We start from the raw sequence: 27,552 nt of genomic DNA, 5'->3' as shown, positions 1-27,552 counted from the left end.
GAAGAGAAAATAACACCCTTGTTGCATGCACAAAATAATGTGTCTATATTCAGATACCTAACAAATTAATGCTTCATGAGAAACATCTTATTAATTTTTCTCAAAAACTACGTTACTTCAGAGCATGTTCAGAGGGAGCCGTTTCTCACAATGTTTTTTTTTTTTACTATCAACAGCTCTCCATTGCTCGTTACCAAGTAAGTTTGATATGCTAACAATTATTTTGAGTGATTACCAAAAGTGTCCAGTGCCTTTAAAACTGGATATTCGATACTCAACATAATCCCACAGCCCCAGGGGGATTATTTCAAATCCGAACTTTGCATCTATAATCTCCATAAAAAAAATGGGCACAAACACTTGGGGAAACTGACCGATGTTTTTGCTAACTATGGAATGATATCTCCTAAATAATAACCCATGCTGAAAGAGACGTTTGCCCCTTCAACAGATGGAAGTGAAAACCCCCAAGTGGCCAGAGCAATTCCAGGTAGTTTTGTTACATATCAACTGACAAACTCGGCTCATCTTCCGTGCACCTATTACGTTCAATGACCTCGGCCTGGCAAGGTACGACCATGGAGGAAGAAAATTAGACCTCCATGGTACGACAATTCGTAGGAATAATACACATTCAGGAAACTGTAGGAGTTTGTAGGGAAAATACGGTAATCAAAGATATTGGGTGCGAAGGTGCAAGATTTAACAAATGCGCAAAGTGCGTATTAAAGACTTGGGCTGGTTGGATGCAGTGGATTTATGTGCCTCTGCAACGTGAAATGTCTCATTAATTTTACATTACATTACATTACAGTACTCTTTATGGTGCCTTTTCAAAATCACGGCGTTTGGCTCCAGCTCCGGGTTTGGGGTTCTCGAGGCAGTGTACATTTTGCACTGAAATGAAGCCTGGAGACGAGGCCTGAACCTAAATCGAGGTTTAGCAAAAATCCTTAGTAGAAAATGGCCACGAGTCTGAATGTGTTGATGCACACACAAAACACACACAAGTGGGAGCAGGGTGGATGCAGACAAACGAGTTTTTGTCCTTGAAATAAATGAGTTTATCGTAACTTGTTATTAGAAAAAAAATGGCCACCGAACTTCCTTGGATTGCAGACAGGGTGCTTCATCACAAAGGTGCTCACCAAAAAATATAAGACTAACAAGGGGAAAGGTGGATCCAAAGTTCACAAGGTGTCATCATGCAGATTAGGTTTATATAATACAAGGTCTACTGAACATGGATCAATCATAAACTGTTATATAACATCTTCTGCAAGGTTCAAGTAAAAATTGCCCTTTTTACTGCCGGACTATTCATATTAAAGGCACTGGACACTATTGGTAATTACTCAACATAGTTGTAGTAGCGTAATTGGTATCGAGCAATGGATAGTATAAAACATTGTGAGAAACGGCTCCTTCTGAAGTTACGTAGTTTTTGAGAAATAAATAAATTTCTTACTGAAATATTTGAACTGAATAAGATACCTCAACTGAGGTATCGAATTCAAGGCATCTGAAAGCACACAACTTTGTGTGTGAAATGGTGTTTTTTCTTACATTATTATCTCGCAGCTTCGACAACTAGTTGACTCCAAATTTTCACAGGTTTGTTATTTTGATGTATATGTTGGGATACACCAAGTGAGAAGACTGGTTTTTGACAATTACCAAAGGTGCACATTGCCTTTAAAGCCATTGAACCCTTTCGGTAAACAGTATTGTCCAAGGCCCCCACTTCGTGTATCACAACTTCTATATCAAATAACAAACCTGTAAACATTTGGGCTTAATCGGTCATCGGAGTCGGGAAAACCCACCCTTGTATCCGCGCGTTTCGCCGTGTCATGACATGTGTTTAAAATAAATCCGTAATTCTCGTTAACGAGAATTGATATTGTTTTACTTTTTTCTCAAAAAGAAAAGCATTTCATGGAATAACTATTCAAGAGAAGTCTTTCACCACTACCTTCTGTAAACCCTGTAAGTTATTTGTGAATCTGTGCCTTTGTCCTCGAAATAAATTATTATGTTTACAATTTGTGTTGAATATTAGTGTTGTCGATCAAAATGTCTCGTCCCGCCCCTCCCTTCAAAAGTTCGCTGAACCTAAAAATCGTCTCTCCGTTTTCTCCTGAGGGGTAACAAATAAATAATTACGAATGCTAATTTTATTGCTAAATAATTCACAATCCGTCTTAAAAGGAATTACACATTCAAACCGTGTGTCCTCAAAAGCCAATAAATCCATAACAATTTCCATATGGTCAATATAAACAAGGTTAATGTCTTCATGGCGTACTGGTAGTTGAGGACAGTGTTGTTTCGCCTGAGTGTTGGTGGAAACTCAGTCAGTATGTTTATAAAGATCCCACTGTCGCTGAGGACTACCATTCACCTACAGTGGTCATTCGTCGTAAAGTTGTTAAGATTCCCATATATACAATTGTTTTTTAAGTAGCAGTTGACCATGGTATAGGCCTACACTGTACCAAAAAAAAAAAAAAAAAAAAAACACGGTGAAATTTACGGCAATTTACCTGGCAGCTAGGGTGCCATGTAAAGCTGTAAAATTTTGCAAACTATTCCTTTACGGCACAATTTTACAAAACTTTCACTGTACAATTTACGGCACTTTACCTGGCAGCTAGGGTAAATTGTGCCGTAAATTTCACGGATATTTGTTTTTACAGCATACCCTTTGACATCCTTTGTTACGTTTACAAAAGAGCCACACAAGGCCTAGAATTCCTGCTCACAATTCCTGGTCTTTAATTTTAGAGAGATTGTAGCTTAAACGATTTTACTTTTGAATTATGAATAAAGACAGCACATCTTTCTCAGATCTTATTCTACTATTAATCTGTGTTGAACCTGTAGGCCTCAATATCAAAATGTACATTATCAGGCTGTGTAGTATTGTGACAGACATTCTGCAGAAAGGGGGGCACGTGTCAGCTGAATTTACACCACTGATGCTCTACCCCCTATAGCTGTTTTGCTTTGGGTTGCCCCATGCCCCCCCCCCCCCCCATATACCATCTTCTTCTCTCTTTTCTTTTTAAAGCAAAATGTTGCTAGGAAACAGTTGTCCACTATTATTCTCCGTACAGGCCTACAACCGTTTTCACTTTGTGCCTGGGCCAAATTTCAAGCAGAAAGTAAACTGCTGCAGTGAATTTTTTTTCTAAGCAAAAATGAGCCAGTCAGGCAGAACAGCCACAGCGATGCAAACTTAATGGAATTTTGGGCTGGATAACCTATTTCTGCTGAGCAATACACTTTTCTGTGCTAAGCAAGTTTGTGCTTGCATGCAGGCTTCATGAAATTCAGCCCATGTCACACTATGGCCAATTATAAATTCTAATGATATTCGTTTTCCGGAAGCTCCGTGGGATTTCAGAGTCCATCCTTCCAGCTGTCACTACCTCCTCTTCATCTTACACCCCATCTCATATTCAGCAGCAGGATGCAGGCACGGTGAGAGCAAGGCGCCCCAGCACCTGCTGCATCTGCACCATGTTATTGATGTCCCAGGACACCTTAATTGGCCCTGCGGCCCCTCATCACCATAAATATTATAATACTGGATTAGTGAGGCATTGCATGGTATGGGGTGCGCTCATCTTTTCATGCATAAGATAATTCCATAATTTCAAGACAGTGATCTCAAGGGGATTCTGTTCAATTCAATAGAACTTTAACAGTGTAAAACATTGCCCGGAAAAAAAGAGAGGAAAACTCCACTAACTAAACTTCCACAAGAGAGGGCGCCCTCACTATTATCGAAAACATTGCAGGCTTCAGCAGCTGCAGAAAGAAGAAGGCTTTGGGTCTAGAAATACGCAGAATAAACCTTTCAAATTGACACCAATTTATACAAAAACGATAGGAAAGGCATGGCAGCTATTACAGCAGAGGGGTTGACATGTAAGCTGAAAGAAAATCTCCAAGCTTCACACATTGTAAGTTAAAATAGCAGACCCATGTGGCGATTTGTGCACATGACACACTACACTACTCAGCTCTCACAGTGTCAGTGCAGTATGACTTACTGAGGCTGATTCGTGTTCCTTGCTCTATACAAATGTAGGCTGAGTCATACAAACTTAATTGACATTCGAGTTCCACCTGAGTGTTTAATTAGCTATATGTTTCAACACTGTGTTATCAATTATTAATACCATCTTTGATACAGTTAAGAGTAATTAAAGTGCCAGACCATGGCCAGCCGCCAGACAAACACAATCCATTCAGTCCACTCAGCACAGCCACAGGCATGCATGACTTGGCATTTTAAAAAGTGGCCTGTTTTATTAATTAGCTTAAAGGCAGTGGACACTATTGGTAATTACTCAAAATAATTATTAGCATAAAACCTTTCTTGGTGACAAGTAATGGGGACAGGTTGATGGTATAAAACATTGTGAGAAACGGCTCCCTCTGATTGAAGGGCCATAGTTTTTGAGAAAGAAGTAATTTTCCATGAATTTGATTTCGAGACCTCAGATTTAGAACTTGAGGTCTTGAAATCAACCAGCGAAACGCACACACAACTTCGTTTGACAAGGGTGTTTTCTTCTTTCATTATTATCTCATAACTTCGATGACCGATTGAGCTCAAATTTTCACAGGTTTGTTATTTTATGCATATGTTGAGATACACCAGCTGTGAAGGCTAGTCTTTGACAATTACCAATAGTGTCCACTGCCTTTAAGCTATACAAAGATAGTGGACAATTGAACAACAGCTGCATTAATTTACATTTTTTACTATATTTTCTCTGAGGGTATTTGTAACTCTATGGATTTTAATTGTTTGCTAAATTGTTCAGCGACAAGCAACATTCTTTGGATGGGCGCTATAAATTTCCATTATTAACCAGAAACAAAATAACCTTACCCCTAGCTGGTCAAATGTCTCATGGGTCAAGTGTCAGATCCCTTGGGTCAAGTGTAAGAGACTCCTGTATCAGGAGGCAAGCCTCTTGGGTCAATGTCGGTTCACTAGATTCTAATGTAAAGTCTCTTGAGTTGTGCTTTTGGGTCAAGTATCAAATCTTACAGGAAAATATAGATTATCTTGCGTCAAGTGTCAGGTCCCTTGGTTCAAGTGTCAAGTTGGTTGAGTCAAGTGACAACTTGCTCCTCAGTCAGGAGTAAAGTCTTTTGGGTCAAGTGTCAAGTCTCTTGGGTTGCTTACAAGTGTAAAGTGGCTGAGTCAAGAGTTGCAAAATTATGCCAGTCATCTCGCCCCCTGGCAAAGTCGCCCCCTGCAAAGTCGCCCCCTAAAAAGTCGCCCCCAGCAAGCTCGCCCCCTCCGGGTACAAACTCGCCCCCTCACAATGTCGCCCCCTACAAAGTCGCCCCCCCTACAAAGTCGCCCCCCGAAAAATCGCCCCCTAACAAAGTCGCCTCCTACGCATTTTTGCCTATTGTTTCCATGGTTTTCTAAAGGGAATTTTTTATTGTTTTTAATTTGATTTAAGAAAGGGAATCCTTAAAGACTTTATACATTTTTTGCTGAGGATAACTTGTTGAAAAATCACAATTTTTGACAAAAGTTACTCCGTTGTTGAAAAGTTTGTTTTTTTTGCAGATTCTTTGGGTCCAATTCGGAAATTTAGTACATGTAGGTCGATTCGCGCATTGTTTTGCATCTAAGGGGAAAGACAGGGGATCCTAGGCCTAACTTATTGAAAAACGACAAATTTCCAATAAAAATTCTCCCGTTGTAACGAAGTATTTTATTGAAAAATATATTTTTTTGAAAAATATAGTTCTAGAAATATTTACTTACTAAAAATATAACAAGTATTTCTAAAAAATATTTACTTATATATATCTTACAGAAATATCATTAAATAGGTAAACTTATTAACATATCATTAGAAAATATATCATTATAAAAACTAATTGTTTCTTCAAAAAACAAAAATCATCATGATATGATCATCCATCATGACCATCTATGACATCTTTATACGATGTAACCCAATAACCTAAATAAACGTAATGTCCATAAAAAACATTGATGTCCAATACAATATACAAACGTAATGTCCATAAATAATCAAACTTAAAAATATGTAAAAGATTTCTCACAAAAATTTACTGGATAAAAATATCAAGGAGAAAAAAAGCAAAAACCCAGATCAATGTCCAATAAAATAAATAAACATAACTTAATAAAAATAAGTTTGTATCTAAGAACGGATACAGGAACACAAATACAGCTAGCATTACTTCGAATGCCGTGTCCGAAACGGCGAACACAGCGCACATTTGCCTATACTTCAACACCCATGACCGATGCACTAGCTGAAGTCGCCGTTTTGGACACGGCCAAAATTGCGTAGGGGGCGACTGTGTTGCGGGGGCGACTTTGTTAGGGGGCGACTTTGTAGGGGGCGACATTGTGAGGGGGCGAGTTTGTACACGGAGGGGGCGAGCTTGCTAGGGGGACTTTGTAAGGGGCGACTTTGTAGGGGGCGACTTTGTAGGGGGCGACTTTGCGGGGGGGGCGAGATGACTGGTTTCCATTATAAGCCCCTTGGGTCAAATGTCAAGTTCTTGGGGTCAAATGTCCAGTTCTTGGGGTCAAGTGCCAAGTCACTTGGGTTCACGTGCATTTGCTTGAGTTAGTTTCAAGTCTCTTGAATGAAGAGTTACCTGGATACATGTAAGTTTTGGGGTAAAGTGCCACGTCTCTTCTTGGGTCGAGTGTCAAGTCTCTTGGGTCAAGTAAGTGTCATGTCTCTTAGCACCAAATGTCAAAGATGCTGTTTTGTTCACAAAATCGAAAATGATAGGCTGGCTTGTACAAAATATTTAGTGTGAGGTCACTTGTCTTTGGGTCTCTAGGGTCAAGTCGGTGCCATGTCTTTTCTCCCTTGGGTCAAAATGTAAAGTCTTTGGGGTCAAGTGTCACGTCTCTTGTCCCAGGTGTCAAGTATGTTCCAAAGGGTCAAGTGTCCAGTCTTCAGTTTCAAGGCTGTTTGACTATTCAAAGTCAAACTCTCCAATTCCGAAATGATAGGACCAAGTGCAATAATAGGCCTATGGTACCCGTACTATAATGTAGATATTAGTGCACTTCAATTTGAAATAATCAACTCGAATCACTGCACAGCCGCAGCCAATGAGTTTGACTTGGTTGATTTGTTTGTTTGTTTGTTTAGTGATCTTCCCATCAAGGGAACTCGACAAACTCCCACAAGGGGATATAAACACCAAGCTGGCAACAACCAATCTCTGTCATACAAACATTGGTTTGACGTCTGTGATTATGAATTGCACAATTCAGGGAATTGTAATTCAGTAACTAGATGACAATATTTATTCTTTTATTGTTTTTTTTGCAGGAGGTGGTTGATGAGTCGAGTGGATGTGGAGCCAAGTTCAATGTTGTCATCGTATCAGATGTCTTCACTGGTAAACCGCTACTACAGAGACACAGGTGAGTGTTGAAGCATTTGAACCAGTCTGGGCAATTTCAAACAGAAGTAAATTTTTATTGTACCATTCCCTGATGCGAATGAAGGATTGCTCTAAGCTTTTGACCACCAAATTTGATGATAAACAATGGAAAAGTGCATGCGTGTACAGTGCTGGCAACAACTCTCGGCCGATGATAACCTTGCATGTGGGCACATTTCATCAAACAGTCGATGACACTTAGTGCAATCCATCTGTTGGCGCCAGTTCACAAGCTCTGCTTTAAATCGAGCTGGGCCCCATTGCATTTTAAGCCTTTTACGCACAAACTGTTAACTAAGTCATTTCTTGCTTGGCCAAAGCAATTTTATAAGCAGAAATTTGTGTGTAGTAGTTTTTAGCTCTATGAAATCTTTGATAAGGGCAAGGCCAATTACAAATTAAAAAGGGCTCACCCATTGGAAAATCTTCTAGTTAAAGGCAGTGGACACTATCGGTAATTACTCAAAATATGTATTAGCATATTGTACAGTTCACAAGCTCTGCTTTAAATCGAGCTGGGCCAAATTGCATTTTAAGCCTTTTAAGCATAAACTGGTACCTAAGTCATTTCTTGCTTGGCCAAAGCAATTTTATAAGCAGAAATTTGTGTGTACTAGTTTTTAGCTCTATGAAATTGGGCCCTGGTCACTCACGGGTATGCTCAGTGTTTTTAAACAGATCGGGTAGTGGGTCTCTTTCCACAGGTCTCACAGGCTTTTTAATTTTATCTTTGATAAGGGCAAGGCCAATTACAAATTATAAAGGGCTCACCCATTGGAAAATCTTCTAGTTAAAGGCAGTGGACACGATCGGTAATTACTCAAAATATGTATTAGCATTTAAAACCTTTCATGGTGACGAGTAATGGGGAGAGGTTGATGGTATAAAACAATGTGAGAATCGGTTCCCTCTGAAATGCCATAGTTTGCAAGAAAGAAGTAATTTTCCACAAGTTTGATTTCGAGACCTCCGGTTTAGAACTTGAGGTCTGGAAATCAACCATCTAAACGCACACAACTTCTTGTGACAAGGGTGTTTTTTTTCTTTCATTATTATCTCGCAAGTTCGATGACCGACTGAGCTCAAATTTTCTTTGTTATTTCATGCATATGTTGAGATACACCAACTGTGAAGGCTCGTCATTGACAATTACCAATAGTGTCCACTGCCTTTAATGGGAAACTTTTGAAGGGGCACCAAGGCCAAGACCAGAGGCAACAGAGACCATGGCCTTCGAAGCCTCTGTGTATTTTCAGGTCTTGATTCCGTGTGGCGTGTCATGGCTGATCAGTTCACAGCACCGGATGTAAGCTCTGGTGTTTGATCAGCAGAGTGTGGGTTCGAACCCCGGTCGTGACACTTGCTACATAAAATTGGGGAGGTAGTGCTTTCTGCTCTACCGGCCAGGCTTCGGACTGATGATACCCAAGCCTACATCCGTATGGACTGTAAAAGGGGTAACCCTGTTTCAGCCCTAGGAGTACGTGCATGTAGGTGGCAAAGGCCTCTGGACAAAAAATAATTGTAGCCCACACCTTGAAGTGGCCTTCAGGCCTTGTGTGTCTGGCGTCTTGCATAAAACAGGAAGAAGAAAAAAGAGCTCTGTATGGGTATACAGTACAGTGGAAAATTTGAGCCTGTAAGGGGAGAGGGGTTGACAAAGTGGCATCAAAAATCGCCCTTCTTTAAATTGGCGTTGTTTTTCTTTTTTTGAAACTGCAGAATGGTAAACGATTGTATAGCAGAAGAAATGAAGACCATCCACGCCTTCTCAATGAAGACATTAACGCCAGAGCAGTGGGTGAAGCAACAGAGTAAATGACACCAAGAGAGAGGTCAATAACCTCCTATTAGGAAGAGCAAAGGAAACATTTATTTGGAAATGACTGTGATGCGGTGCTAGAGTCGTCTCAGGCTGGTGGAAGTTTGTTGAGCTGGAAATGTCTATGGATCATCAGCCTGATTGCCAATTCTTGTGCTGGACTCTTTAACTCACATCTGAACAGGTGATCTACAGGTTTTGATGGGTTTAATTTTTCAATGCACTGCAAACTAAGCACTGCAATTTTAATTTGACATCAAGAAATGTTCATATCATTCCACTTCATCATCATCCCCTCCCTCCCCCACGACAACCACAGCACCCCTAGCACCATGGATATATGTCTTCCACTTTGAGGGCCCAATTTTATGGCACTGCAAATCGGCGCTAACATAAGCATGGAATTCCACGGGAATATCAGGGAACTTTGTAATGGGTGCGTGCGAACTCCACGTTACTACTTAGACATTCTTGGCTAGTGCTGTTTCAATTCAGCATGCTTTCCAGCCAAATCACAAAGGGTTGAAAAATCCTAGGGAGAACCCTTGTGATCTAAATACGGGTGTCATAAAATTGAAGCATAATTTTATGTTATTGTCAGGTTAATAATAATAATGATACGAGACATTTATATAGCGCTCTTACACAAGGTACTGCAGTGCTTTACAAGAAACTAAACAATAAGCAAATAAATAATGGCACTGATAATATGAAACAGTCAAAGCAATCAATTATTGAACAGGAAAGTTTTGAGATGTTAAGGCCTACTGACTTGTTTGGGGCTTGCACTGTAAGCGGAGAATGGTGATCAGAATGGCAGATTTCAGTGGTTAGCAGAGCCAGATAATTGGGCCTGGATTGGCACACACATTCCCATGACCTGGCCACTAGAATTCCCTTCTTTTTTTCCCCAGATATTTTTGCTGATATTTTTTTCTCGTAAAACCATAACCATTAAATTACATTTACTCAATCTAAAAACCAATGAAGTAGGGCCTACATCTTTCAAGAGATATATTTGTCTGAAAATTAGTCCACTTCAAAAACCTTATGTTATTCCTGTGCATAACATTTGTTGTTGAATAACTCTATAAATAATTAGGTTTGTGAGGTTTGCTCAAGTCATCATTAGTCTCCTGACTAGAGCAAGCTACATAGTTGAAACGTAGAGACCAAACAAGAACTGATTTCGCTGCTTGCAGTTAATAACGAGAAGTCCCCTTGATCCACTAAATTGAAAGTAGTAGTCACGGCCGATTTTCTACCTTCCGCCCGTAGTAGTTAAAAAGCAGGACAGTTCTTTTCAGAACTGAGAAGTCTCCTGAATTACGAAAAATCTACTCCATGTTAGTAAAGTATAAAGCAAGATAAGTTCTCAAAAGAATATATACCAAGCAAGTGGTAATGTAGATCGTACACACATGGTGTTACCGCAAACCTAGTATTTATTGATACCTCACCATGCAATGTACAGTTGTATGATTCTAAACACTCTGTAGATGAATTAAATGCATCAACGCATCTTGAAATCTTGTACGTGATCCATAATGTTGCAGAGGTTAAGTTTGTTCTTCTGCATTGTATACAGTGCAGATGTTTAAAGATGCTATGTCAGATTTTTGGCCCGTTGACCCAGAAATTTTGATTTAAAAATTCAATAGGTATTTTGAAGGGGCGAGAAAGTTACAAGCTTTCATTTGAGCCATTGCTCGAAACAGTCTGCCAATTATTAGTAGCAGTGAAATAAAGTGCTCAAAATTAGTTTTCGTCGGGATCCTGACAATATATGATATCACAGGACCAATTCTTAATGTGTTTTATAAGAAACGTTTTAAATTTTTGTCATGGTTCCTGACCATTAAAAGTAAAAGTTAAATTTTTTTCGTTAGAGTGGGTGATACTCATTGAAACACCATTCACTCAAAAAAAAATCAATTTTTTAATGTATGGGGCCAAAAATCTGACATAGCATCTTTAATATTGATTTGTTTTAATAAAATATGATAATCTCCTAGGAAGCTTTCTGGTTTTAAAACAAGATTATGAAATAAAGTTTAATATTTAAAGAAAAAACACTCTTTGATGTGAGGTTTTCTTTCTTGTTGATTTGTGTCCGACAATGCCAAGGGTTCTTAGTCACAATTTACCCTTGTTGTCCGACATGGCTGCTCTCGAGGTCACTCTTTCTCAACACTGATTTATGCCTCTCCATAAATGATGCATTCAATTGTACACTCAACCCAAACACAAACTAACACCTTTTTACTGTCGCGATGTTATTACACAATAATATTGCTTCACCCCTTTTGGAATGGAATGTAAACATGAATGATAAAAACTAACAAGCACAAATCATGTCAAATTGAAGGCAAGGTCAAGGTCTTTAAGGAACTTGACACTATTGATAATTAATTTTTTTTAAAATTATTATTTATTATTGCATAGTATTTATTATTGCATAGTATTATTATTTGTTTGCATTATTATTTGTTTGCGTAATAGTTGTTTGCATAAAAACCTACTTGGTAATGTGCAATGGAGAGCTGTTGAGAGTATAAAACGTTGAGAAAAATGGCTCCCTCTGAATTAGCGTAGTTTTTTAGAAATAGGTTATTTCTTACTCAGAGTATTCAAAGACTTCAGACCTAAAGTTTTGCAACTTTGATGACTTGAGTCAAATGACAAATTTTCACAGCTTTGTTATTTTATGCATACATGTACATGTACATGTATGTTGAGATACACCAATTGCAAGTGAGAAGACAAGTTTTGGACATAATGTTTCATTAAGGTGTCCTGTGCCTTTAAAAGTTATGACAGAAGACAGGAGGGTCAAAGTGGGGCACTGCAAGTTTTGAAAGCTGTGTGTCATGGCAAACTTCTGTTTTACACCTACTTGTACATGTGTATAGCTGCCTCTCTCTATACATGTACATGAACGTGTACATAGGAATCAATCAAACCAATGTAAACAAAATAGTCAAAACTTGGGCAGCAGGTTTCTAAGCTTAATGTCTTTGTAACTTAGTTCATGTACACCTAGTTGCTTCTCTCAACCTACATCAAACTGATCCCTATGATCAAGAACTGGGAAATTATTTTTTCTATGTTTTGGCAAATTATTTCTTATATACCATGGTTGCTTCTCTCCACCCAGAAAGACATTGGCATTCAGATCACTGCCACTTACTGCATGTAGATCAAACTGATCCCAAACAAGAGCTGGAAAATACTTTGTCTATGTGTAAGACATTTATTTCTTTTACACCATAGTTTCTTCTCTCCATCCAGAAAGACATTGGCATCTATTACATGTATATCACAGCCATGTTTTGCAGATCAAACTAATCCCAAGCATGAACTGTGGACTAGAAAGACTGTATACTATTAGCCAATATTTTCTTATACACCATATAGTTGTTCTCTCCACCCAGAAATACGTTAGCAATTAGCATCTATCAGATCATTGCAAAATTGTGCAGGTCAAACTGATCCCTAGCAAGAACTGTGAACAGATTTGGTTTATGTATTGGGCATTTATTTTTTACACACCATACATGTTGTTGCTTCTCTCCACCCGGAAAGACAGTCACTGCAACATACTGTAGATCAAACTGATTCCAAACAAGAGGTGGAAAATAGTTTGTCTATGTGTTAGACAGTTATTTCTTCTACACCATAGCTGCTTCTTCTCTCCACCCAGAAAAACATTGCATATTATCCGATCACTGCCTCAACCTGCAGATCAAACTGATCCCAAACAAGAATTGTGGAAAGTTTGTTTTCTATTTCTTTGACAATTACTTCTTTTACACCATAGTTGCTTCTCTCCACCAAGAAATACATTATCTATCAGATACTGCTAGGCCCGATAGCCTCCATGCCCCCTGGTCCTTGCCTTGATGCCCTTGAAATGCTCCAGTAGAAATTGACAATTTACTCATAGGGTGCCCTTAACTAAGGAGAGAATGCTTTGGTCCCCTAGCCCTTTTAAAATTGAAGCATACAGGCCTGCACTGATTGCAGATCAAACTGACCACAATATAGAGCCTGTCGAAAAAGTTTTTTCGTAAAAATCGTACAGCATAAAATTAGCAAATCCGTACATGTACATCACCTCCTGCTAAACAAATTAAACATTGATGCACTCAGATCAAAACCACAGCACCAAAAAAGGTGTTATACAAATTAATTAAGCTTCTGCATCATATACAAGCTATCAAAACAAAAAAAACGAGCGGGGAAAAAAAGTATGGGGGGTCGTAGTGGTCAATCATCCCATACTAACAGCTTCCTTGAAAGAGAAATGACTTCATTAGGAATTAATGAGATCTGTGGACCGTAAAGTGGTACATTCTTCTTGTATGGTTATATGCAAGGTTGATGTACGAGAGATGTAATCGGCTGTATCTAGGGGACCCCCTAGCCGACTCGTATAATCTAATAATCTTTGTTAATTGTGAGGATGCTTGATTGCTCGGGGATGATTTTCAGGTGTGTATGATTTGTTCCCAAGGCCTGAAGGTGATGATTTACTGTTGGGTTTTAATTTGAGGATTGTTGATGGATTTAATTTCTTGATCTTTTGCAGATTTTTGTTTTATTTTGTTTGGTTTTAGGGGTTGGAATGTGAAGGATTCTTCTTTGTCGGGTGATTATTGTGAGACTTTATTGAGCTTTCCCAATTTGGTGTGGAATTTTGCTGTCAAGGGAGAGTTCTTTCTGTGAAGCAGAATGGGGGAAATGTATCTGAATTTGTTTGTCATGTTTGCTGGGACTGATGAGTGTGTTAAAGGCGGTGGACACTATTGGTAATCACTCAAAATAATGATTAGCATAAAACCTTTCTTGGTGACGAGTAATGGGGAGAGGTTGATGGTATAAAACATTGTGAGAAACGGCACCCTCTGAAGTTCCATAGTTTCTGAGAAAGAAGTAATTTTCCACGAATTTGATTTCGAGACCTCAGATTTAGAACTTGAGGTCTCGAAATCAACCATCTGAACGCACACACCTTCGTGTGACAAGGGTGTTTTTTCTTTCATTCATATCTCGCAAGTTCGATGACCGATTGAGCTCAAAGTTTCACAGGTTAGTTATTTTATGCATATATGTTGAGATACACCAACTATGAAGGCTAGTCTTTGACAATTACCAATAGTGTCTGTCACATATCCACCCGCCAACAGAGGGCGGTGTTATTCAACATGGCTGATTAAACAGTTGTAACAGCTCAGAAGTCTCCTCGTTCCTCAATCCTTATTTAGGCCACATGCCAACATGGTGGCAGCGGTGGGATATGTGACAATTAAAACACAAAATAGAAGATTTCAAGCCACTATTTTGTTTGTTCCTTTTTAATTTTTCCATTATAGCCAGCATGATGAGTTTTTATAAATCAGTTTACGAGACAGATAAAATACCCTGGTTTGTGCTTTAAAAAATGAGAGATAAATAACTACCAACTAAAAACATAGCACCTTGTAATAGTAACATTTAAACGTGAACGGTAGAATTTTGTTATTTTTAAGGCTAGAAGATAGTTTACACTTGATTTGGTTTAACGCACAAACGCATTATGCATAAATATCATTGTGTAGCTCCCTTGCCTGAATTATCAATGAACTGCTTGGCTGTTGAACAAATTTGAAGCACTTGATGCAGCCTAATGCCCAAACCCGTGGCTGTTAAACAAAATTTGAAGCACTCGATGCAGCCTAATGCCAAAAACCCTAGTTGCCCGCAAAGATGGTGTCATTTTGGAACTACGCTGGGCCCAGTTTCATAGCGCTACTTAGCTGCTGATTTTGTGCTACTGTGCGATTTCCTGTTCACGCATTATTTTTACCAAGGGGTAAGGTACATGTGAATTTTTTTTTTATTATTTAAGATTCAACTATTATATCTTGAACCTTGTGGTACATAAATTTACAGTAAGTAGATATTAAATAATGTTAGTAGTTACAACTGACTTAAGTTATTGTGCGACTTGGAAGTAAACCTAGGCCTTGTTTCATAGAGCTGCTTAAGCACAAAAAGCAGCTTAGCATAACAAAATTGTGCTTACCAGAATAAGTTTACCAGCCAGAATACCATGTCACATGCATCACTTCTGACTGGTATCCTGCTAATTTTTGTTAAGCAGAAAAACTGTCTGCATAAGCAGCTCCATGAAGTTGAGTAAAACAAAAATTCCTGTTAGCTGACCATCCATTCAACAACATGGGTCGTGTGTTTGGCTGCACAACTACATGTATGCACACACAATTGTTATATGCAAGTTGTACCTATACATTCAGCACAAGGTATTAAATGGTCATACAGTAGGAGGGTTGACTGTGTACTGTGTAGATGCGCTTATCCCAAGAATCATATTTTGAGTTTAATACCATAATGGATGATATTGGATGGTCAGTACTGGAGAGTTAATAATCGGTCAAACAAACATAACAATAACTTAATAAGTTCATTACAAAATAAACTTGTGGCATGGGTGGGAAGCATGTCTCTAGGTGGGTGTAGAATATTTGTTGTGAGGGTTGCTGAGACTCGCTGCCAAAGGCGCCTTTACACATGCCTTATTTGACCACGTTGTAGCCGGGTCCTTCACAATTCAGCTTCTCAGCTGCAAATGATGATGCATGATTCGCCTCCCAACTTATATTAAAGGGCAGGTACACGTTTGGTAATAGTGAAAGACCAGTCTTCTCACTTGGTGTATCCCAACTTAAGCATAAAATAACAAACCTGTAAAAATTTGAGCTCAATTGGTCATCGAAGTTGATAGAAAAGGATGAGAGAAAAAAACACCTTGTCACACAAAGTTGTGTGCTTTCAGATGCTTGATTTCGAGACCTCAAATTCTAAATCTGAGGTCTGAAATCAAATTCCTTGAAAAGTACTTCCTTCTCGATTCTCGAAAACTATGTCACTTTAGAGGGAGCCGTTTCTCACAATGGTTTTTACTATCAACCTCTCCCCATTACTCGTTACCAAGTAAGGTTTTAGTGTCCACTGCCTTTAATTTGACCACTTTGTAGTTGGACGATTCGCCTCCAAAATTATATTAATAATTAATTATTATTACATAGATTTATAAGTTTTTGCAAGTGAGCAATTATTTTGGACATCTCTTTTCAAAATAGTTGATCCTTTTGTCCAGTTTCTGTGAAAATAAGTGAAATACTATCGCGTTAGGTTGAACACTGTGATTGCCTGAGGTTTTTTGTGGGAATAACAACAGAGTTTTATAGCTGGAGGAAGAAAAGTCCACAACAACCCCCTTCAAAAAGTTGCTTGAAAACCAGCATTAACTCTGTAAATGTAATTTGAATATTAATAAAATAAACATGTAAGGATTACATTTCAGAATGAAAAAAAAAAAAAAAAGGGGTATAAAATATTATTACAGAATACGAAAAGTTGTGATTAAATAGTTTTGAACATAAATTAAGACAGTACTGCACACAAACGTAGTTAAACTCTAAGCTAACTTGTACTTGTAATTACTAAAAAGAGATTAGACCATCGTTACATTAATTGGTTCAATATTTGTATGTTTCACTATGCACAGATTTTACTACATAAAGAGGCACAATAAGGTTGCAGACAAAAGACCTTTATCACCATTTGAGTTATATATAAGAACTAGAGGGCGCACTGGCTTATATACGCGCCCCGGCATGCGCGCAGGCGGCCATTTTCTAAGTTGAACAAACAGGCATTGCTTAGCCTGTGTTTGTGCGGCCATTTTGTAAGTTGACAAAACAGGATGGCGTCAGCGTTCAATAAACACAAACTCGAATGGTACTTCATATTCAACGCGTGTGCAGAATGTTGCGCGTGTTTTCTCGCGGTCCCGTCGCGTTTGTGCAAGAGGCATCACCAGTGCGCCCTCTAGTTCTTATATATAACTCTACGTATGTTTATCACACAGCAGCCATCTTGTCTGAATCCCTGTATACAAAATGACACTGATGGTTATAATTCTTTACTTATATAAAGGTACCAGGCTAATTTACCTTCCAGCCTCAGTCTGCTTTACATTGGTTTGAATGGATAAAAACAAGATGGTTGCACCATGAAAAAAAGTCTACACAGGTCTTTAACTTGATACAGTACTTCGGTAATACACCCTGTTTCCACTATGACAATGATATGTCTAATTCTCAATATCTAACGAGAGGCTAGACTATCTTTTACCACCAAGCCTCCATTTGAGTTGAATGGACACAAAATGATGGACGCACTTTGAAGGTCCACACATGTACATATAGCATAGTAAATTCAATGGTTGCCCCGTTTAAATTTTTTCATTCATTCAGTTTTTCAATACTGTACCAATGAAACTATATGAAGGCTGGGAGGGAAAAAAATAGGCTGGTCTCTTTTTAAGAGATTGCAATTACAACATGCAATGTCATCTTGTATACAGGAAACCTGACAAAGACAGCTAAAGTCCTATTTGATATTGGGTGCAATCGTTTAGCTCCCCTGGGTCAACCCCGGTGTGTGGCGTTTTTTTTTTCCAGGACGAACGTGGGTAATTATCTGCACACATTTGTCCTAGAAAAAAACACGCCACACACCGGGGTCGACCCAGGGGAGCTAAACGAACGCACCCACTGTTGATGCCAAGGGTTCCCCCAATTGGGAATAATGGTTCCCAATTAGGAACCATTAAGACCCTCAATGGGGAGAAGAGGTTCCAATCAAGGCAAAAGTACATTCCGATTCCCAACTGGGTTAGTTTAGTGACAACCTTGTTAGTTAAATAATTATGATCATTACTCACAAAACTGAATAATGCAAATTATTATAATTATTAAGAAAGTCTACAATATTTTCCCAGTCTTGGTCCAAAAACCAATAGGGCTATGACAATAATAACCCCACATTTGGTAACAATATTATTTGTTTTACTAAAGATTTCTGTTGAATAAGTTACATAGCACTTTAATCAAAACCTGCACAACACCTGGCCAACAGAGGGCAGTATTTCATTTTGAAGGTGAGAACTTTAGGACACAATTTGAAGAAGTCACTTCTTGTTTTAATGTGAGTATGACTGCTGAGAGAGGGGTGCTCAAGAAAATCAAAATCAGAGAAGATTTACTGTGAAACATTTTGCTGCGTCAGAGAACACTACTCCTCTTTGGAGAAAAACCAAGCTGTTTGAAGAACATTGCTGTGTGGGAAAACCATGTTTACTGTATGGAAAGGTTTGCGGTAACACCATGTAATGACTACCTCTATAAACTGAGTTGGGGTGGTTCTGGAAAGAACCGTTGGTTTCAACAAGTCGTTTCAATCAGTATGCTCTGATCGTCGTCTGGAGAATGATTACTGTATCAGAACTGGAGGAAGCTGTTTGGATGAAGAAACGGTAAGGATCGTAAAACTTTCTTAGGTATTTATGTCGTGGGAGTTTGTCTTGTACTGTTGTTTGTTCTTTGCCGACCAAAAGTTTGCACTGCTCTTTGTACACTTGCATAATGAATTCCAGGGTTGCATTGTGAGCCTGCAAGAAAGAAAAGAAAGTACGTTAAATAAATTCACCGCCGGACACTACTTTGTAACTACTCAAAGTAATCGATCGCATACAAACTTATTTGGTAACCAGCAACAGGGAGCTGTTGGTGGTTGTGACAAACGGCTCCCACAGAAGTAAACTAGAAAGAGGTAATTTTGTTCTCAATTATTAAAAGACCAGGCCTGATTGTTGTAAATGCTAAAATATTTGTTGTCGCACTCAGACGAAAATTGTTTCTGCTCATTTGTAAATTTTTTTTAAACTAATTTCTCAAAAAGTACAGCACCTCAGCATGTAATATTTTAGGAAAGCTTGTTAACATCGTTATCGTTAATCCGTGTAACTGTAAGTTAAATGTGAATATGTGGACGTTTGTGTTCCGTTTCGTACAAAAGGTACCTAAACCCTTTAAGTAAACCCTGGGAAAGTCATGAAAGTGAGATCAAAAATGAGCATTGTAGTCTTCAATGGACCCAAGTATACAAACCTGTCCATGTTGGGATGAGTCGTCTTCTTGAATCAGACGTCAGCATTAGAAGCTCCTTGTTGGGCTTGCATCTGAGCCTGCATCTGAGCCAGCATCTCTTGCATACGCCTCAACTATAAAACAAGGCATGAACAAAGTTTAAGGCACTGGACACGCTTGGTACTTACTCAAAATATAGTTGTTAGCATAAGAACTTACTTGGTGACGAGCAATGGAGAGCTGTTGATAGTATAACACATTGTGAGAAACGACTCTCTCTGAAGTAACATAGTTTTTGAGAAAGAGGTAATTTCTCACTAAAATATCTCATGCCTGAAGCCTTTCTCAGGCATCTGAAAGCACACAATGTGCAACAATGGTTTTTCGTTTTACTTTTTGTTTTTTTTCCCTTAAACACCGATGTGTGCTACATGTAGCACTGTATACTTACTATCCCGAGTCTTGTGAACAAATATCACAGGCATACGTATTTTACTTGGTTGAGATTCAAACCCACGACCTTTGCAGTTAGGGTTTTTTTGCAAATAAATTCGGGTCTGCAGTAAAAAATATTGACCTACAATCCCTGCAGTCTTGTAGATTTTCCCCCTAAATTCGAACCCTGTTAAATTATTGCATACTATTTTTTATAAATATAATTATTACTATAGGTATTTACTGACCTCGTTTTCCTTTTCCTGAAGCATCTGGTCCTTATCGCTACCATCCTCTCTCCTAAACAAGAAGGAAAAAAAACTCTCAATTTTGTTGTTAACATTAGCAAGTTGTTTGCACCACATTTACATCCAGTTATTTAACACTACGTTCAGATAATGTTTGATAGTATTAAGGGACTCTAGACTGGGTACATGTACTCCCCGCTTTTTTAAAAATCAAACTGTAAGGCATTCTGACAAAAAGTAGTCTTACCTCAAAAGCACTTCTGTGCAATCTGGATTATTTAAAATGGTTCTATTTCTAGATTTTGTGAATTTCATCTTAAATGTTATTATTTTTTATTTTTATGTTTTGTTGAATTTTTGTTTGGACATTTTTTTTAACAGCTGGGATCAAGGGGATCAGCCCATTACACTGGGGCGAACCATAGGACTAAACTAAATGCCATGGCAATGCTTATTACAGAAGTCAGGGCATACATGTACAATACACCCCACAGAATCAGAGCTCCAAACATTCAGATTTCATATTTTTCTTTTTTTACCAAGTAGTCATTGTGTGCTGTGTTGCCAGGCACACACTCAAGAAAGGATACAATGTTGTACCTTTTCAAATTTGACTGTTCAGTCAAATTATCATAAACAGTTCTGAAGAAGGGACTGTGGAAGAGATAGGGGAGCTGCAGCCGATTTCCCGAAACGCTAGGATTAATCTTATCACGAGTTAGGACGAGTAACCCGTCCTAACTTAAGGATGGGTTCAATGTGTCCTACGTCTTCGGATACAGAATTTAACTTGTCCTAAGTCCTAAGATTAATCCTAAGTTAGGAAGAGTTTTGTGAAATCCACGGCAGGTTACCTTGGGGGTGGGGGTGCACGTTGAGAGGGGCGACTTGCTCTCATCTCTTTCTCGCTGCCTCCACTCCTCGCGAGTTTCTCAGAGCGGAAGTTCTCATAGTGGACCTCGTGAGTAACTTCCTGTAGATCTTGCATGTGAGTACTAGATAAAAGAGAAGAGAGGAACCAAAGCTGTTAAGATCAATGGTTTACTGAAAATAAAAACCATGTGAAATAGAAGCCAGGTTCAATTTCATTTCATGAAGCCTGTAAGCACAAAAATGTGCTCAGCACAGAAAAGTATTGCTTAACAGAAATAGGTTACCAGCCAAATTACAAACTACATTAGGTTTTAATTGTTGTGACTGGTGCCCCACTCATAAAGCCTGTAAGCACACAAATTTGCTTAGCACAGAAAAGTAATGCTTGACAGAAATAGGTTACCAGCCAAATTATACCATCAACCTCTCCCCATTACTCGTCACCAAGAAAGGTTTTATGCTAGAATTATTTTGAGTAATTACCAATAGTGTCCACTGCCTTTAAGTTAAGTATCTAGATCAAGAACACAGGTGTCCAATTTTATGCCAACAGAATTGGAGTGATAGATGTAAATTTTGCATCGGGAATAAACAATTAAATGTTTGTTTTTACCCTCACACCGGTGTGTATTAGCATACTCGGTACTTTCCCCGAGTTCTTTGAAAAAGAAAAATCCACAGGCAAACCACTCAGGTGGGATATACGAGCCCACAACCACAGATTTGGAGTGCACTGAAGAACACACAAAAAAAACCATTGCAATGGGAATTTCTTAAACCCCAATTTCCAACCGAATATCATGACTAGAGAAACTTACATCAGCATACTGCGCAGTTTGATGAAGTCACAGTGCTCTGGATTCTCAACTGTTGAAAAAAAAAAAAATATGCAATCAAAATCTAACAAATCATCAGTGCATTAGTGTTTTAAAGCAATCGCACAACATGGGTTAACAGTATTGGCCAAATGCCCACACTTCATGTATCACAACTTATACATAAAATAACAAACCTGTGCAAAATTAGGCTCAATTGGTCATCGGAATTGGGAGAAAATAAAGGGAAACCCCTTGTTTCCGCACGTTTCGCCGTGTCATGACATGTGTTTTAAATAAATCAATATCGAAAACTAATAATTGTTTTAATGTTTTCTCAAAAAGTATCATGGGATAATATTTCAAGGGAAGTCTTTCACCATTACCTTCTGTAAACCCTTTAAGTTATTTGTAAATCTGTGAACTTTTAATTTTTGTTCTGTTCAGAAAGTGTCCAATGGCTTTAAAACACTAACAATAGAGGCTTTTTATAATCTGTATAGCGCTTATATCCGTCACACGCTTAAACATACATGTACAGTATTTTCCTGCAAGGTACATGTGGGACTACATTTGAAATATGAGACCTATTCCTTTTTACATAGCATCATGTAATGGTTTACAGCTCTCCAGTGCTCTGTACCAAGTAAGTCTGTGTATTCATAAATTGTGTAATTAATTAACATAGGTTTACCCTCCCTCCCTATAATTTTTAGCCCTTAAAAAATGTATGCTACTATTACAACAATGCCACACTAGTGTTGTATATAAATCTACATGTTGCATCAGCAAAACTATACCGCATTTTCCCCTCCACTATGAACAAAAAACAAAATAGACCAGATTGAACAACCCCTTTTTTGCTTTGAAAGTCACAATCTTGTAGGGCAAACCGCATACGCGTACAGACGCCATGTTGTAGGTCAGATATATGAACGGTGACGTTATATTCAATACGATATATAGATCCCTTATTCGTTTCAGGCTTGTACTTACCTTCCACTACTCCCCATGGGTAGAGTCTGCCGCGAACTTTGCGACCTTTGACCTCGATCATCTGGCTCGATCCACACACTGCAAACGGTACTCCAGCCTAGAGTTGCAAATGTTTAAGTACAAAAGAAGAAGCAACATGATCAGCTTTGTGAAGATGTGTTGTGCAGTACTTTAAAAAGTGAATGTTTTTCTTTGTACTCCTTTTGCAAGTGGAATAAGATGGGAAACACTGCACATCAGGCCTTGAACTTAGCTCTCTTGAAGGGGCGCCGCAATTTTCCTCTGGTTGGGGGCAATTTTTGTTCAGAAATGTGAACTTACCTTGAGTTGTTTATTCTGCTCTTTGAAATCTTCATCCTCATCGGAGTCAGAGTCCGGCATCTGGTAGATTCTGATCCGATTTTCCTCGATCTCACTCATTATCTAAATAATAATAATAAAAATGCAGAACATTTACATGTAAAATGCAAGTATGGCTTTCGAACCACTAGACTGCGGTGACCATCAATCAAACTTTTCTGAAGTGCATGTCGTAGTGAAGAATTTGCACATTGAAACATATTGGAGGCATGATATTGAATGGTCAGCTAGTGCGAGGGTTAGGAGTAATTTACCTTTGATTTCAGGGCTACAATCTCTCTCTTGGTCAGAGTATCAGCCTTGGCTATGACGGGCACGATGTTGACTTTGTTGTGCAGTGCTTTCATGAACTGGGCGTCCAATGGTTTCAAACTAGTACAAACAAAGAAAATAAGAAAAATATTGATGAGAAAAAGTGAGAACAGCTTGTATTTCTTAGGATCTTAGGAAGTTGTTACCACCAAGACCTTTCTTCTATTCTTGTTTTGTCCAGGCATGTAGATTAAAAATATATTTAACACTATAATGTGTTTGTCCTAATTACCATAGTACTTTATTTAGGGGGATTTCTAAGCACCTATTATTTTAATGACAGGAGTGACCATGTTTAAGTTGTGACCAAAATCAAGTTTGGGAAGTTGGCTCTAACTCATGTACACATTTGCAATTTCAATAAAGGTAGTTGTTCACAGATAAGACTTGAAGCTCTGCATGGTGGAAGTACTAAGTAAATAAGGTATGCGGTGACACCATGTCTCTTTTGTGAGGAACAATAATGGTCAAGTGTCTTGCTTCATGACACCGTGTCACGAATGTGACTCAAACCCACACTCTGCTGATCAGAAACACCAGAGCTTGAGTCCGGAGCTCTTATTCGCTAGGCCACAACACGCCATTACGGTTTGGTACAGTTCAGGAGTATTGAACATAAGCTTGGGCGATATCACGATATTATTGAATATCGTGATATTAATTTGGAAACGATTTCGATATCGGATGGATTTGGTTTTAATCGAAATATCGATATATCGCGATATATCGCGATATCGATTAAATATCGCGATGTATTTGCTAGCTGAGACATCTCGCACCCCATAGGTTTGGAGTAAAACCCAGAAGAATAGGTCATTAGAACACCTCTCTTATGCTGTGACTGTCTCTTCTACAACTTTCACTTGGAGTTTGAAGACTGATGATGTCAAATTTAATTAATCGCGATTATATCGAATATCGCGATATATTGTCGGCGATATATCGTGAATAAAATAAATCGATATCGCCCAAGCTTAATTGAACACCTACCCGTGTCCCGTCGGTGAAATGAAATAGAAACAACAATGGACTCTATTGTCTATGATGTTACGTCGGTTCAAGCCGCTCTCATCGTTCAAGTAACGCTCGTACTGGTCATCAATGTAATGCAAGATGGGATCAAAACTAGAAAGAAAACGAGAAAGCAAACAAGTTTATGAAAAATCATCGACATTAAAGGTGTTCAGTGGTACGCGTCATTGCTGACAAAATGGTCCGAAACTACAGTCCCGGCCAAAATGTTCGGGCCACCTATTCCTAACGTCATATAAAACCATTCCCTGTCCACTTCCCATTGACAATAAACAATTTCTTCCCCGCAACCCCCCCCCCCCCCCCCTTATCGACTGTAATGCAGAAAAAGACCGGCAATTGAAACGAACATTGGCATGATTGGAAGGGAGCAGGGGGGCCCAACGAGATATGGCTGGGATTGTCGGATCAAATTTGAGAAGGAATGTTGAAATGATGGCATTTCCACCTTTTGGTAACCATTGGCGTTTACATTTCGCAGAGTTGTTAGGAATAGTGTTCTTATTAGCACTTGTTGGCATTTTTCACCTTCATTACAAAACAAGTGCAGAAATTCAGCTCTTGCACAGTAGGCGGAGAATAGTGATAGTAAGCGCAGAATTTGGTGGTAAGCAGAGCCATGAAATTGGAACCTGGTCCCCTCGCATTCTTCTTCGATCTTGTGACATGTCAAAATGTATGCAGTTTAGAGTGACCCACCAAAAATGATTCATATGAAGTGGTTTGTGTCAAATTACATGTACTTGTACTCTGATACATGTATGTGAGTTTTTAACAAGCATGCGCGCAGAGCAGTCAATTGGTTTAGCCAATCAGCAATGCTTTTTTAGTGCTTCCTTTCGCGCTACATTTACCCACCAATCATTGTTATTAATGGCGTCTCCATATCCCGGGGTGTCGACCACAGTTAACCGCAGTTTGACGCCGCGTTCCTCGATCTCAACTGTAGACGCATCAATGCTGACAGTCTTGTCAATTTTCTCTGCAGAGACAAAAATTTAAAATTTAATTGCAATAAAATGTTTGGAAAATTCCATCTGATTGCAAACAAAGGACAGGGTTTAAAAAATACATTATTGTTTGCTCCAACAAAATTTGCTCTGTATTCACTTTGTTTGTTGAAGTATGAACCTGGTGTCAAGGGTTTGGGTACTTTTTTTTAAGAAACAACACACAACTGTCCACAGATTTACATTAAACTTACAAGGTTTATTAAAGATAATGATGTAGTTCTAAAGCTTCCCTTAAATTATAACCTGCACTGACATGGCTGAGGTGCTGTAGTTTTGGAGATTTCTTTTTGTTTCAGTGAGTCGAAAATCCTTTAAGCATGTAGAACAAACTTAAGCAACTCTCCTGAAATTATTTCTTTTTGTGATTGTTTCTTTTTTTTACCCCAAAACTTTACAATTAATGTAGCTGATCAATACTTTTACAGGTAAATGAATAACATACATTTGTACAACTGCATTTACAGTGAATAGGGATTCATGTCATGGCCGAAAACTTGATCTACAAAATTAGCAAAACCCTTTAAGACTGGGTGGGGAAGGGGGGGGGGGGAAGAACTTACCAGCTGCACTTGGTATATGTCTCTCTGGGTAGAGGTCTGTGAGAAACAGACTGTTGATAAGGGTAGACTTCCCAAGACCAGACTCGCCTGACAAACAAGACCAATGCGAATAGAAGAAAGATTATGACTTTTACTTTCATGAGATTTCTTCATAAGATCAATAATTTGGTTTCTAATCTAGTAGATTATAAAACTTCTAATACATAGGTGCCTACGCGAAGATGTTTTAAAAACTCTCATGGGCTAGGCACATTAATGTTGAAGGAATCCGTGCCAGGGGTGTGTTCCGCTTGTGCAAATTTTGCCAACAAATTCAAGTCAAATGAGTTGTTTGCAACCAAAGGAGAACGTACATGTACGTCTGAGGTGTTGGCTGGCCATTTTAAAATGGTGGACCAAAAAACGGTGAGCAGATGTCAATATCTTCTGGCCGAGAACATAATTATTGTGTTTTCAGTGGCTGATAACGCAGTCATGTGGAGTTGAAATCATTAATAACTTAATTATTTGATGAAATGTACAACACAAGTCCAATTCTGTCTCACCAACGACCATCAAGGTGAACTCGAATCCTTTCTTGACAGACTTTCGATGAACCTGGTTCGGCAGATTGGCAAAGCCAACGTAACCGGGCGTCTCCGGGTTGGAAAATTGCTGGAAAGAAGAAATGCAATAGGTTACATAAGAATCCAAAGAATTATTAATATCATTTTCATAAATTCTTTAAGATGGTATTTAAACTCAGGCATTTTTTCTACGAATAGGATTTAGGAAAATAGAATCAAAACAGAAAGCATGAAGTTTTCTATGAGGTTTAAGGCAACATTTTCATCAAGCGACGCAGCTTCAGAAACAATGTATTTATTAAAGAAAGGCTACTTCTGCGATCCAGCCATATTCGTTTTAAGCCAATCATTGGCGCAACATGGCATTGAAATGAAAATACAGTGTCCCGTAACAACAGGATTTTACAATACAACAACAAGCCTTGAACATTGTTTACCTGTTAATAAACGGCTGAAAATGTTAACACATAACTAATTCAAAACCAAGTTACAAAGACTGATTTTTGCTGCTGAACAACTTTAACAAAATACAAAAATGTGATTTATTTTTTTTAAATTAAAATTCAGCATCACTCATAGCATGTCCAGGGAATTCCCCGCTTTTCAACGTAATTGATTGTGCATCTCAGAAGTGAAAACAGGTACTGCCAATGTCAACTCTGAGTTCACCGACTTCTCGTTAAATACACATAAAATGCACAAATGTAATTTTCTAACAAAAATAATTAACAGGCTCAACATTAAGATTAGTCACAGTGACAGTGCAGAGTGCTGAACTAAAAAAAAATAATGGCAAAAAAATTATCACTGCTACTGAATTTCAGTAAAGAAATCCCTCGCTTACCTGCGACCGAGACTCCTTTCCAGACATTTTCTACAGCTTTGCGGTACCCTTATTAACCTAGCAGACAAACACTTTCAACACTTCCTCCTGGAAATTTATTAAAACAACAAAAGATGAATATTTTCGTAAGTTGTTTCGTAGACAGCGATCATTGACAGTACCACACCACACACACACACAGACACAAGACCTT

The 27,552-nt window shown here is 38.5% G+C and overlaps 2 protein-coding genes across 2 annotated transcripts; one reads left to right on the top strand and one right to left on the bottom strand.

The window, feature by feature from the left end:
• The first annotated feature begins 3,798 nt into the window (after positions 1 to 3,798).
• LOC139938467 (bolA-like protein 2) lies at positions 3,799 to 11,382 on the top strand. Its single transcript, XM_071934012.1, has 3 exons — positions 3,799 to 3,971; positions 7,371 to 7,465; positions 9,208 to 11,382. Exons 1-3 carry the CDS (start codon positions 3,906 to 3,908, stop codon positions 9,305 to 9,307), a joined length of 261 nt encoding a protein of 86 aa, XP_071790113.1. The 5' UTR covers positions 3,799 to 3,905; the 3' UTR covers positions 9,308 to 11,382.
• Positions 11,383 to 14,654: 3,272 nt separating this feature from the next.
• LOC139937957 (septin-2A-like) lies at positions 14,655 to 27,543 on the bottom strand. Its single transcript, XM_071933265.1, has 13 exons — positions 27,360 to 27,543; positions 26,495 to 26,603; positions 25,950 to 26,036; positions 25,235 to 25,358; positions 24,335 to 24,469; positions 23,287 to 23,404; positions 22,994 to 23,095; positions 22,673 to 22,769; positions 21,680 to 21,728; positions 20,843 to 20,983; positions 19,989 to 20,040; positions 19,327 to 19,439; positions 14,655 to 18,827 (listed from the first exon to the last, which is right to left on the bottom strand). Exons 1-12 carry the CDS (start codon positions 27,384 to 27,386, stop codon positions 19,359 to 19,361), a joined length of 1,122 nt encoding a protein of 373 aa, XP_071789366.1. The 5' UTR covers positions 27,387 to 27,543; the 3' UTR covers positions 14,655 to 18,827; positions 19,327 to 19,358.
• Positions 27,544 to 27,552: the final 9 nt, after the last annotated feature.

The sequence above is a fragment of the Asterias amurensis genome, chromosome 6 (assembly GCF_032118995.1).
Source record: "Asterias amurensis chromosome 6, ASM3211899v1".
Taxonomy (NCBI): domain Eukaryota; kingdom Metazoa; phylum Echinodermata; class Asteroidea; order Forcipulatida; family Asteriidae; genus Asterias; species Asterias amurensis.
The sequence above is the reverse complement of the archived record's forward strand: the minus strand, read 5'-3'. Positions and strand labels throughout refer to the sequence as shown.